Source organism: Myxine glutinosa, chromosome 1, assembly GCF_964187855.1.
Source record: "Myxine glutinosa chromosome 1, kmMyxGlut1.1, whole genome shotgun sequence".
Taxonomy (NCBI): domain Eukaryota; kingdom Metazoa; phylum Chordata; class Myxini; order Myxiniformes; family Myxinidae; genus Myxine; species Myxine glutinosa.
In genome coordinates this window covers 373,194,500-373,208,661 of record NC_136261.1, presented here as the reverse complement: position 1 = coordinate 373,208,661, position 14,162 = coordinate 373,194,500, and the positions used below count along the sequence as shown (strand labels likewise).

Sequence of the window (14,162 nt, the reverse complement as noted above, 5' to 3'; positions counted from 1 at the left end):
AATAATGTAATGATTCTTTGTAAATACCTCCATTTGTGTAAAGGTCAAGGGTCGTCCCCTAGTTAGTCCACCGCACCGTTAGCAAATCATAGGATCTCTCAATAGTTATTTCTTTATTATGTGTATCAGGTAAGTCCATGTCTCCAATAGTTGACTTTGTGTTGCATCGAATCAAATGAGATAGATCCCTTTTCAATTGCCCCAAAACGCTATTGCCAACAGCGTTCGTCGTCATTGCCAGCAGCATTCGCCGCCCTTTGGCTGGGGCTTGTTCGACTGGCCCCAAAACTCTATTGAACACGAGGTCATCTCGGAGAAAATGGGGAGGAGCTACATTATGGGCGTGGCCCCCACCTCGTCCTCAAGGGTGGAGCCCCCGAACGACCAATCAGAAATCAGTGGGTATGGCTTGAGAGGGTGTGGCTATATAACCCGTTGCGCAAAGCCCCCACCGGAGAGAGTTCTGAGGAGTCCTGTGGAGAGGTGAGTTGGAGTTTTGAGGGAGGTGCTTACGCAAGTGGCGGTTCTGCTGAGAGAGCTTTGGAGACGCATGAGAAAGAGAGCGCAGGAGGCAGAGGACGCCTGAGAAAGCTGCCGGTGTGAAGCCTAATACGTCGAGCTGCCGCCCTGCTCGCTTCCAGCCCGGAGCGGACCTGCTTGCCGTGTTTTCCCGCCGCACCTTCCAGCCCTGCCGTTCTGCACGGACCCTTCTCTCCCTCCAGCCAATGCAACCTGCAATTCCCCATTCGTGTGAGTCTGCCTGTCGTCTGTCCTTTGTGTTGTCTGGGGTATAAGTAAGCCTGTTTAAGTTAAGGATTTGCACTGTGTATCTGCTTTTTCATTTTCCCTGCAAATTACTTTTATCTCTTCTCTTCTTTGCTTTGTGTAAATAGTAGTTAATAAATATCCCTGTTATTTCTTACCTTTGGCTTCTTCTTTCTCATCCGATCGCTTAGAGATTTCCCCATTGAGTTCATTTCGGCCAAACGCTTCGCAATCGGGTTTAGTCATTGTTAAACGGCTCGCGCCACAGTTCGCCTCGCTCGGTGCAATCCATCAATTACACTGCGGCACGAGCGGGAGTATTCCCTTGCGTACCGGGAGGCGCTGGTACTTAGGTCATAGGACGGATAGGCCTAATACCCTATTCAGCGCTGACCAGGCGTGACGTCATACTTCCAGGACTGGGGGAATCGGCTAGTGTAAAAGACAAGGGGATTTACCCCCCCTTGGTAAGGGGAGCGCCGACCCCAGATCTGTAACAGTATATTCATGTTGTGTTATTGTCCTTCTGAAGTACAATGTACCATTAATTCACTCTCCGAGCAATACCCCAAGTCCCAGCATTCAATAGGTTCTCATGTCCTGAAAGTTTATGATGAGTCAATTTTTTCCTCTTCTAAAAAAATTAAATTCAATAAACATTGACAATTAAACATTACCACTTTTGTAAAAGGTGAAGAAGAATGCCTACCTGTAAAAAAGAAACAGTCTCAAGATCCTGGAGTGCTGCTTTCAATGTGAAATTTGTTTCATGGAGAGAGTTCAACTGCTCCTTCACCTTGTCCATCTGCTTCTGAAGAAGACAAATCTTCTCGTTTTGCCTTTTGATCACGCTACTCTTCATCAGATCCACAGATTTATCCACATATTGGTACAACGCCAATCGCTTTTCCTCCATCCTGTCCACAATCCCTTTGCCTGAATGCTGGAATAAATCAATCATTGTGTGATTAGAATTAAAAGTCAAGAATAAACCATCAGAAAGGAGGTTAAAACTAAAGAGAACAAGCGTTACGCCTCTGTCCCCCGTTGGTGAAGTGATGCGAGTTGACAAAGTGGAAGACGCAAGGCGGCCATCTTGGATTTTGACGTGGCGACCTAATTTTCAATAGCGTTCTCCCTTATGCGTAGATACACTCACACACCAGATTAGACGTTAGTAGTTCGTTTATTTTTCAAGATATTTCGCTCACAAGGTTCAGAAATATATATGGTGGCGGCCATCTTGGATTTTGACGTGGCGACCCAATTTTCAATAGCGTTCTTCCTTATGCCTCGATACACCCACACACCAGATTAGACGTTGGTACTTCGCTTATTTTTCAAGATATTCAGCTCACAAGGTTCAGACACACATGGCGGCGGTCATCTTGGATTTTGACGTGGCGACCCAATTTTCAATAGCGTTCTTCGTTATGCCTAGATACACCCACACACCAGATTTGAAGTTGGTACTTTGCTTATTTTTCACGATATTCCTCTGAAAAAGTTCAGACATATATATGGTGGCGGCCATCTTGGATTTTGACGTGGCGACCCAATTTTCAATGGCTTTCTTCCATATGCCGAGGTACACCCACGTACCAGATTAGAAGTTGGTACTTCGCTTATTTTTCAAGATATTCAGCTCACAAGGTTCAGACATACATGGCGGCGGCCATCTTGGATTTTGATGTGGCGACCCAATTTTCAATAGCATTCTTCCTTATGCCTTGGTACACCCACACACCAGAATAGAAGTTGGTACTTCGCTTATTTTTCGAGATATTCCTCTCACAAGGTTCAGACATACATGGCGTCAGACATCCATGGCGGCGGCCATCTTGGATTTTGACGTGGGTTGCACCCACACACCAAATTCGAATGCCATCTTTCGCTTACGCATGCACGCACGTACTCACGCATGCACGCACGCTCGCATGCACGCCCACACGGACGGACACACGGACAGAGGGGAAAACCATAGTCCCCCTTTCGCTCCGCGGTGCGACGGAGGACAACAAAGAATTACGACTGAAGAAGGATTAGGACATATTGCAGGAGTACGTTTAGAAGGACACAATGTTTTGGACAGGACACTTATCCACAACACTTATTGGGGTGAGTTGATGGGTTGATGGAAAATTTCAACATTTACCCAACCTAGATGAGGGAGATTTTAACTAGTTCGCATGTGATGGACAGAATTAGGCAGAAAAGGTACTAGTACCCGACTGCAAAGTCACAATGAGCTGGCGAAGCCAAAGCCTCTTACCACTATTTTACCCATCACGATGGCATCAGTAGGTTAGGTAGTTGATAGTAGGTCGGTGTAGGTACCGTACCTGGTAAGACTTGGTAAAAGAGAAGAGCAGACAGTCCTCCCCAATACCTACATACAATAAATGTCACAAGAAGCTTAAGGAAGTAACTATACGATGTGCTAGCTTAAGGCCTATTTTAAGAAATTTTAACTGGGCTTAACATACGTTTTCACAGTATGTGTGTCGTCTTCTAACTTCAGTCGCTGTCAGGACTGGTTCTCTCCGGGCACTGTGGCTTCCTCCACCAGAAGAAGTTAGCTTGCAGTAAGATCAGTGCCGACAGATTAGACAATAGCGCCGTTTCAACGGCAATGTGTGACTGTTGTTAATCAAACCGAGCTTTCTTTCTTTATGTAAACCGCTTATACCGTATTTCTGGCCGTGAAAAAAAACGATTTTCGTTGAAGATAACGAGGTTGGTCTTAACGTATTTTAATTACAAATTAGAGGTGCATTAGATTGTGAATCAAAGAAAGACGGGTGAAACAAACTCCTATTGAACTTTTTCGCAATTGTTTTATGCAAACTTCCGCATCCGCAAGATGGCGGCCTCCATTGCGCTTCGGAATTCTCAAGCCAAGGGACACAGCATGATCTGGTTTTCGACATAATACGTACACGTTTATTGACAACACAGGCTTCGCCAGCTATAAATCTTTAAAAGTGAAAGAAATAAAAGAAAATTTCAGATTTCCTGATCACATAAAACACTAACATTTGTTCAGATATGGACAGAGTTTGTTTCCAGGGAATTTGTTTCCAATGATTTGCACAGAGGTGGGCAGTATTATTACAGGATTACCTGCCTAACTCCACTCTTTTCTCTGGCTTGTGAAACAATCTTCATGAAAAAGTTCAATCTCGCTCTACCCTCCACGGATTGATGTTGGCATCCCACTACCCTCACCCGTCACCCTGAACCATCCAAACCTGCAATAATTTACCACTTTCACTATTTCACCACTTTTCACCACCAGTCCCCACTTCCCCAAGCCAATCGTCTTGCAGATTACCGTGTTCTTCACATCTTGTTTTTTTTTCTTTTTGCCCATTAATTAATTCCCTCACCTTTTCATATTCCACCTTTTGCCCCACTGCCCCACCGTCAATACATTTCCTTTTTTCACTCTGTTTATTGCTCTTCCATGAGCTAACGTCTGTATCCAAAAAAATCATTTTAAACAATAACGTGAAAGCATTTTAAGGGAACAACTTTCAAAAAAAAGTCTGTTCAGTTGGATTTAAAAATAAATCTGACATTAATGGTCATGGATTGAAATTGTTTTGGGTCAGGTCGTTGGTGGCTAGTGTGTGTAGATGGCCAGAGGTGGCCTGAGATGGCTGAGATGCAAGTAAGATTGTGTAGTTTGAGCTGTAGTGATGTCACCCATTGGAGAAACAAATATTTTTTACAGATGCCAATTCTCTTCCCTTCAATCACGTCTATTCCTTGGTACTTCATACCTGTGTTTGTTTAACCTGCCGCTTCAGCTGATGGAGTTGGGCTTCAAGGTGCTGCTTTGACTTTGATAGTTCAGGACACTTTGCAGTCAAAACGCCCTGCACAGAATAAATAAGTCCAGGTAAAGGGAATTGTTCATCTGTATGTGGAAACGATAAGGCACCAACTGCACAAAATGATTTTAAAATGTATTTGCAAAAAAGTGGAGACGAGACATTTATAGATTCCAAATTAAATATGAACTCTTCTTTATTTATACAACTGCATGAGAAGAGAGGTCATCAACATTATTTATCATGGTGAATAATTGATCGTTAAAGGAAGCAGAGGTGGACTACAAAGGGGCGCCCTAAATCTGGCAAATAAAATACATTTACTTCTTCATGCAGCTGTATGAATGAAATTGGCGCCATTGATATGAACTTTTCTGGAGCATTACTTGGTTCCTCCTCAGAACATAAGTGTAGTCCAGCATGCACATGAGATTTTTTGAATGTCCCTTCTTTTCTATTCTTTGGCATTTTCTACAAGCTATGAAATGTCACTTCTATGAAATGAAGTAGACATTTGAAGAAGACAAAGAAGTAGACATTTCTATGAAATGAAGTAGACATAAGGGTGAAAGGTGCGAGGAGATCTCGGCGGGTGAAGTACCAACCGAGGATGAAGGTGTGGAGGTTTAAAGAGGTGACAGTAAGGGAGGCATTAAAAGAGAGGCTGAGTAGGGTAGAGGATGATGTGGTTTAGCTTGAAAGTGGTTGGATGTCAATGAAAGCTAGTCTGTTGGGAGCCATTGGTGAAGTATGTGGATGGACAAAAGGACCACCGAGACACTCGGAAACATGGTGGTGGGATGATGAAGTTGGAAAGAGGATTGACGAGAAGAGGAAGAAGTTCAAGGAGTGGCAGAAGGCGAAGGGTACGGGAGCAGAAACAGCAGAGCATGAAAGTTATAAGGCAGCCAGGAAGGCTGCAAATAAAGAGGTAGCAAAGGCGCAGGAGGCATGCAGGAAAATGTTCGGAGAACGCTTGGATTCTGAGGAGGGCCAGAAAGCAGCATTCAGGATTGCAAAGCAGATAGCGAAAGAGAGGTGTGATGTGATGGGGGTGAGTTGCTTGAAGGATGAAGTGGGACAAATCGTTGTGGACCCAGATGGAATTAAAGGAAGATGGAAAAGATATATGGAAATGCTGTTGAATACAGAGAATGAATGGGATGGCAACATAGAGAGTAACCCAGTTTTAGGACCGGCAGAGAAGATAACTGAGAAGGAAGTTGAGGAAGCGATAAAAGCAATGAAGAGTGGAAAAGCGGGAGGGCCGACGGGAGTTGTGGGAGATATGTTGAAGGCAGCCGGAAGTTGGGGTGTGAAGAGAATGACAGAGATCTGTAATCTGGTGGTGAAAGAAGGCCGCATTCCAGTGGATTGGGAACTGAGTACCCTCGTCCCTCTATACAAGGGGAAAGGTGACCCTCTGGAGTGTGGCTCGTACCGAGCGATAAAGTTATTGGAGCATGGAATGAAGGTATTGGAAAGGGTGTTGGAGAGGAGGATAAGGAAGAAAGTGAAGATCGACGAAATGCAGTTTGGATTTATGCCAGGGAGAGGAACGACAGACGCGCTTTTCATTGTGAGGCAGTTGCAGGAGAAGTACATGGAGGAGAAGAAGAAGAAGTTGTTTCTTGGGTTTGTTGATCTGGAGAAAGCATTCGAAAGGGTTCCACGCAAAGTATTGACATGGGCATTGAGGAAGTTAGGAGTGGAGGAATGGTTGATCAGAGTAGTGATGGCAATGTACAAAAGAGCACGCACAGCTGTAAGGATGAAGGACGGGAACAGTGGTGAGTTTGAGGTGAAGGTGGGAGTGCATCAGGGGTCGGTACTAAGTCCACTACTATTTGTAGCTGTGATGGAGGTGCTGGCTCAGAACGTAAAGGAGGGTTTACCGTGGGAGTTGTTGTATGCAGATGATCTGGTGTTGATTGCGGAAAGTATGGATGGACTGAAGGAAAAGATGAACAAGTGGAAGGAATGTATGGAGACAAAAGGTCTGAAGGTGAATATCGGAAAGACGAAGGTGATGGCAAGTGGTAAAGCATGTGGTGAGGTGGAAAGAACTGGGAAGTGGCCCTGTGCTGTGTGTAGGAAGGGTGTCGGAGTGAACTCCATTCAATGTACAATGTGCGCTGAGTGGATTCATCAAAAATGTAGTGGTCTGAGAGGGTCATTAACCAGTGTGGCAGCTACATTCAAATGTAAGGTGTGCACAGAGGGAGCTGCAGATGGAGGAAATGTTGCGTTGGATCTTGGAGACGGCGTGAAGCTGGAAGGTGTGAAAACATTTTGCTACCTCGGAGACATGCTGAATGGAGAAGGTGGATCAGACTCCGCAACGGTTGCTAGAGTGAGATGTGCATGGAAGAAGTTTTGGGAACGGAGTGGCGTGCTGATTATGAGGGGAGTGTCGTTGAAGCTGAAGGGAAAGGCGTATGCTGCATGTGTGAGAAGTGTTATGATTTATGGGAGCGAGACATGGGTAATGAACGTAGAGCAGCAACGAAGGTTGGAAAGGGTGGAAATGCGAATGGTTCGACGGATGGGTGGAGTATCGTTGAGAGAGAGGAAGACAAATGATGAATTGCGAAAGATGATGGGAATAGAGCCTGTGATTGATGCTTTGAAGAGGAACAGGTTGAGATGGTTTGGTCATGTGTTGAGGAAGGATGAAAGCGACTGGTTGAGAAGAGTGATGGAAATGAATGTAGAAGGAAGTAGAGGACGGGGAAGACCGAGAAAGCCTTGGCTAAAGATGGTGGAAGAAGAAATGCGGGCAAGGTGGTTAACAAGGAGAGATGCAGAAAATAGGGCAAAATGGAGAAGATTGTCATGGGGACCGCAAGGCTAACCCCCGCTCTAGCAGGGAAAATGGCCTTTAAAATGCATGTTGTTGTATGTTGTATGAAATGTCACTTCTTTTCTATTCTTTGGCATTTTCTACAAGCTATGAAATGTCACTTCTTTTCTATACTTTGGCATTTTCTACAAGCTATGAAATGTCGCTTCTTTTCTATACTTTGGCATTTTCTACAAGCTATGAAATGTCACTTCTTTTCTATACTTTGGTATTTTCTACAAGCTATGAAATGTCGCTTCTTTTCTATACTTTGGCATTTTCTACAAGCTATGAAATGTCGCTTCTTTTCTATACTTTGGCATTTTCTACAAGCTATGAAATGTCACTTCTTTTCTATACTTTGGGATTTTCTACAAGCTATGAAATGTCACTTCTTTTCTATACTTTGGCATTTTCTACAAGCTATGAAATGGCGCTGCTTTTCTATTCTTTGGAATTTTCTACAAGCTATGAAATGTCGCTTCTTTTCTATTCTTTGGCATTTTCTACAAGCTATGAAATGTCACTTCTTTTCTATACTTTGGCATTTTCTACAAGCTATGAAATGTCGCTTCTTTTCTATACTTTGGCATTTTCTACAAGCTATGAAATGTCACTTCTTTTCTATTCTTTGGGATTTTCTACAAGCTATGAAATGTCACTTCTTTTCTATACTTTGGTATTTTCTACAAGCTATGAAATGTCGCTTCTTTTCTATACTTTGGCATTTTCTACAAGCTATGAAATGTCGCTTCTTTTCTATACTTTGGCATTTTCTACAAGCTATGAAATGTCGCTTCTTTTCTATACTTTGGCATTTTCTACAAGCTATGAAATGTCCCATCCTTTTCTATACTTTGGCATTTTCTACAAGCTATGAAATGTCGCTTCTTTTCTATACTTTGGTATTTTCTACAAGCTATGAAATGTCACTTCTTTTCTATACTTTGGTATTTTCTACAAGCTATGAAATGTCGCTTCTTTTCTATACTTTGGCATTTTCTACAAGCTATGAAATGTCACTTCTTTTCTATACTTTGGGATTTTCTACAAGCTATGAAATGTCGCTTCTTTTCTATTCTTTGGCATTTTCAACAAGCTATGAAATGTCGCTTCTTCTCTATACTTTGGCATTTTCTACAAGCTATGAAATGTCGCTTCTTTTCTATACTTTGGCATTTTCTACAAGCTATGAAATGTCGCTTCTTTTCTATTCTTTGGCATTTTCTACAAGCTATGAAATGTCACTTCTTTTCTATTCTTTGGCATTTTCTACAAGCTATGAAATGTCGCTTCTTTTCTATACTTTGGCATTTTCTACAAGCTATGAAATGTCGCTTCTTTTCTATACTTTGGCATTTTCTACAAGCTATGAAATATCGCTTCTTTTCTATACTTTGGCATTTTCTACAAGCTATGAAATGTCGCTTCTTTTCTATTCTTTGGAATTTTCTACAAGCTATGAAATGTCGCTTCTTTTCTATTCTTTGGCATTTTCTACAAGCTATGAAATGTCGCTTCTTTTCTATATTTTGGCATTTTCTACAAGCTATGAAATGTCACTTCTTTTCTATACTTTGGCATTTTCTACAAGCTATGAAATGTCCCTTCTTTTCTATTCTTTGGCATTTTCTACAAGCTATGAAATGTCCCTTCTTTTCTATTCTTTGGCATTTTCTACAAGCTGTGAAATGTCGCTTCTTTTCTATTCTTTGGCATTTTCTACAAGCTATGAAATGTCCCTTCTTTTCTATTCTTTGGCATTTTCTACAAGCTATGAAATGTCCCTTCTTTTCTATTCTTTGGCATTTTCTACAAGCTATGAAATGTCACTTCTTTTCTATTCTTTGGCATTTTCTACAAGCTATGAAATGTCGCTTCTTTTCTATACTTTGGCATTTTCTACAAGCTATGAAATGTCGCTTCTTTTCTATACTTTGGCATTTTCTACAAGCTATGAAATGTCGCTTCTTTTCTATACTTTGGCATTTTCTACAAGCTGTGAAATGTCGCTTCTTTTCTATACTTTGGCATTTTCTACAAGCTATGAAATATCGCTTCTTTTCTATACTTTGGGATTTTCTACAAGCTATGAAATGTCACTTCTTTTCTATACTTTGGCATTTCCTACAAGCTATGAAATGTCACTTCTTTTCTATACTTTGGCATTTTCTACAAGCTATGAAATGTCACTTCTTTTCTATTCTTTGGCATTTTCTACAAGCTATGAAATGTCACTTCTTTTCTATACTTTGGCATTTTCTACAAGCTATGAAATGTCACTTCTTTTCTATTCTTTGGCATTTTCTACAAGCTATGAAATGTCACTTCTTTTCTATACTTTGGCATTTTCTACAAGCTATGAAATGTCGCTTCTTTTCTATACTTTGGCATTTTCTACAAGCTATGAAATGTCGCTTCTTTTCTATACTTTGGGATTTTCTACAAGCTATGAAATGTCGCTTCTTTTCTATACTTTGGCATTTTCTACAAGCTGTGAAATGTCGCTTCTTTTCTATACTTTGGCATTTTCTACAAGCTATGAAATGTCGCTTCTTTTCTATACTTTGGCATTTTCTACAAGCTATGAAATATCGCTTCTTTTCTATACTTTGGGATTTTCTACAAGCTATGAAATGTCGCTTCTTTTCTATACTTTGGCATTTTCTACAAGCTATGAAATGTCGCTTCTTTTCTATACTTTGGGATTTTCTACAAGCTATGAAATATCGCTTCTTTTCTATACTTTGGCATTTTCTACAAGCTATGAAATGTCGCTTCTTTTCTATACTTTGGCATTTTCTACAAGCTATGAAATGTCGCTTCTTTTCTATACTTTGGCATTTTCTACAAGCTATGAAATATCGCTTCTTTTCTATATTTTGGCATTTTCTACAAGCTATGAAATGTCGCTTCTTTTCTATACTTTGGGATTTTCTACAAGCTATGAAATGTCGCTTCTTTTCTATACTTTGGGATTTTCTACAAGCTATGAAATGTCGCTTCTTTTCTATACTTTGGCATTTTCTACAAGCTATGAAATGTCGCTTCTTTTCTATACTTTGGCATTTTCTACAAGCTATGAAATGTCGCTTCTTTTCTATACTTTGGCATTTTCTACAAGCTATGAAATGTCGCTTCTTTTCTATACTTTGGCATTTTCTACAAGCTATGAAATGTCGCTTCTTTTCTATACTTTGGCATTTTCTACAAGCTATGAAATATCGCTTCTTTTCTATACTTTGGCATTTTCTACAAGCTATGAAATGTCGCTTCTTTTCTATACTTTGGCATTTTCTACAAGCTATGAAATGTCGCTTCTTTTCTATACTTTGGCATTTTCTACAAGCTATGAAATGTCGCTTCTTTTCTATACTTTGGCATTTTCTACAAGCTGTGAAATATCGCTTCTTTTCTATACTTTGGCATTTTCTACAAGCTATGAAATGTCGCTTCTTTTCTATACTTTGGCATTTTCTACAAGCCATGAAATGTCGCTTCTTTTCTATACTTTGGGATTTTCTACAAGCTATGAAATGTCGCTTCTTTTCTATACTTTGGGATTTTCTACAAGCTATGAAATGTCACTTCTTTTCTATACTTTGGCATTTCCTACAAGCTATGAAATGTCACTTCTTTTCTATACTTTGGCATTTTCTACAAGCTATGAAATGTCACTTCTTTTCTATACTTTGGCATTTTCTACAAGCTATGAAATGTCACTTCTTTTCTATTCTTTGGCATTTTCTACAAGCTATGAAATGTCACTTCTTTTCTATTCTTTGGCATTTTCTACAAGCTATGAAATGTCACTTCTTTTCTATTCTTTGGCATTTTCTACAAGCTATGAAATGTAACTTCTTTTCTATTCTTTGGCATTTTCTACAAGCTATGAAATGTCACTTCTTTTCTATTCTTTGGCATTTTCTACAAGCTATGAAATGTCACTTCTTTTCTATACTTTGGTATTTTCTACAAGCTATGAAATGTCGCTTCTTTTCTATACTTTGGCATTTTCTACAAGCTATGAAATGTCACTTCTTTTCTATACTTTGGGATTTTCTACAAGCTATGAAATGTCACTTCTTTTCTATTCTTTGGCATTTTCTACAAGCTATGAAATGTCGCTTCTTTTCTATACTTTGGCATTTTCTACAAGCTATGAAATGTCGCTTCTTTTCTCTACTTTGGGATTTTCTACAAGCTATGAAATGTCACTTCTTTTCTATACTTTGGGATTTTCTACAAGCTATGAAATGTCACTTCTTTTCTATACTTTGGCATTTTCTACAAGCTATGAAATGTCACTTCTTTTCTATACTTTGGCATTTTCTACAAGCTATGAAATGTCACTTCTTTTCTATTCTTTGGCATTTTCTACAAGCTATGAAATGTCACTTCTTTTCTATTCTTTGGCATTTTCTACAAGCTATGAAATGTCGCTTCTTTTCTATTCTTTGGCATTTTCTACAAGCTATGAAATGTCACTTCTTTTCTATTCTTTGGCATTTTCTACAAGCTATGAAATGTCACTTCTTTTCTATACTTTGGTATTTTCTACAAGCTATGAAATGTCGCTTCTTTTCTATACTTTGGTATTTTCTACAAGCTATGAAATGTCGCTTCTTTTCTATTCTTTGGCATTTTCTACAAGCTATGAAATGTCGCTTCTTTTCTATTCTTTGGCATTTTCTACAAGCTATGAAATGGCGCTTCTTTTCTATACTTTGGCATTTTCTACAAGCTATGAAATGTCGCTTCTTTTCTATACTTTGGCATTTTCTACAAGCTATGAAATGTCCCTTCTCTTCTATTCTTTGGCATTTTCTACAAGCTATGAAATGTCCCTTCTTTTCTATTCTTTGGCATTTTCTACAAGCTATGAAATGTCGCTTCTTTTCTATACTTTGGCATTTTCTACAAGCTATGAAATGTCGCTTCTTTTCTATACTTTGGCATTTTCTACAAGCTATGAAATGTCCCTTCTCTTCTATTCTTCGGCATTTTCTACAAGCTATGAAATGTCGCTTCTTTTCTATTCTTTGGCATTTTCTACAAGCTATGAAATGTCGCTTCTTTTCTATACTTTGGCATTTTCTACAAGCTATGAAATGTCACTTCTTTTCTATACTTTGGCATTTTCTACAAGCTATGAAATGTCCCTTCTCTTCTATTCTTTGGCATTTTCTACAAGCTATGAAATGTCCCTTCTTTTCTATTCTTTGGCATTTTCTACAAGCTGTGAAATGTCACTTCTTTTCTATTCTTTGGCATTTTCTACAAGCTATGAAATGTCCCTTCTTTTCTATTCTTTGGCATTTTCTACAAGCTATGAAATGTCACTTCTTTTCTATTCTTTGGCATTTTCTACAAGCTATGAAATGTCGCTTCTTTTCTATACTTTGGCATTTTCTACAAGCTATGAAATGTCGCTTCTTTTCTATACTTTGGCATTTTCTACAAGCTATGAAATGTCGCTTCTTTTCTATACTTTGGCATTTTCTACAAGCTATGAAATGTCGCTTCTTTTCTATACTTTGGGATTTTCTACAAGCTATGAAATGTCGCTTCTTTTCTATACTTTGGCATTTTCTACAAGCTATGAAATGTCGCTTCTTTTCTATACTTTGGTATTTTCTACAAGCTATGAAATGTCGCTTCTTTTCTATACTTTGGCATTTTCTACAAGCTATGAAATGTCGCTTCTTTTCTATACTTTGGCATTTTCTACAAGCTATGAAATGTCACTTCTTTTCTATACTTTGGGATTTTCTACAAGCTATGAAATGTCACTTCTTTTCTATTCTTTGGCATTTTCTACAAGCTATGAAATGTCGCTTCTTTTCTATACTTTGGCATTTTCTACAAGCTATGAAATGTCGCTTCTTTTCTATACTTTGGGATTTTCTACAAGCTATGAAATGTCACTTCTTTTCTATACTTTGGCATTTTCTACAAGCTATGAAATGTCACTTCTTTTCTATACTTTGGCATTTTCTACAAGCTATGAAATGTCACTTCTTTTCTATTCTTTGGCATTTTCTACAAGCTATGAAATGTCACTTCTTTTCTATACTTTGGCATTTTCTACAAGCTATGAAATGTCACTTCTTTTCTATTCTTTGGCATTTTCTACAAGCTATGAAATGGCACTTCTTTTCTATTCTTTGGCATTTTCTACAAGCTATGAAATGTCACTTCTTTTCTATACTTTGGTATTTTCTACAAGCTATGAAATGTAGCTTCTTTTCTATACTTTGGTATTTTCTACAAGCTATGAAATGTCGCTTCTTTTCTATTCTTTGGCATTTTCTACAAGCTATGAAATGTCACTTCTTTTCTATTCTTTGGCATTTTCTACAAGCTATGAAATGTCGCTTCTTTTCTATTCTTTGGCATTTTCTACAAGCTATGAAATGTCGCTTCTTTTCTATACTTTGGCATTTTCTACAAGCTATGAAATGTCGCTTCTTTTCTATACTTTGGCATTTTCTACAAGCTATGAAATGTCCCTTCTCTTCTATTCTTTGGCATTTTCTACAAGCTATGAAATGTCCCTTCTTTTCTATTCTTTGGCATTTTCTACAAGCTATGAAATGTCGCTTCTTTTCTATACTTTGGGATTTTCTACAAGCTATGAAATGTCGCTTCTTTTCTATACTTTGGCATTTTCTACAAGCTATGAAATGTCGCTTCTTTTCTATACTTTGGCATTTTCT

At 39.1% G+C, this 14,162-nt stretch overlaps 1 protein-coding gene across 3 annotated transcripts in view; it reads right to left on the bottom strand.

Annotated features, from left to right (window-relative positions):
- LOC137415103 (E3 ubiquitin-protein ligase TRIM7-like) overlaps window positions 1-14,162 on the bottom strand; it is an 80,970-nt gene that overhangs the window by 25,858 nt on the left and 40,950 nt on the right. For all 3 annotated transcript variants that reach the window (XM_078770171.1, XM_078770170.1, XM_078770172.1), the window contains 2 exons: window positions 4,551-4,646; window positions 1,475-1,708 (listed from right to left, as the gene is read on the bottom strand). In XM_078770171.1, coding sequence (XP_078626297.1) covers window positions 1,475-1,708; window positions 4,551-4,646 — 330 coding nt within the window. The remainder of the gene's footprint in view (window positions 1-1,474; window positions 1,709-4,550; window positions 4,647-14,162) is intronic.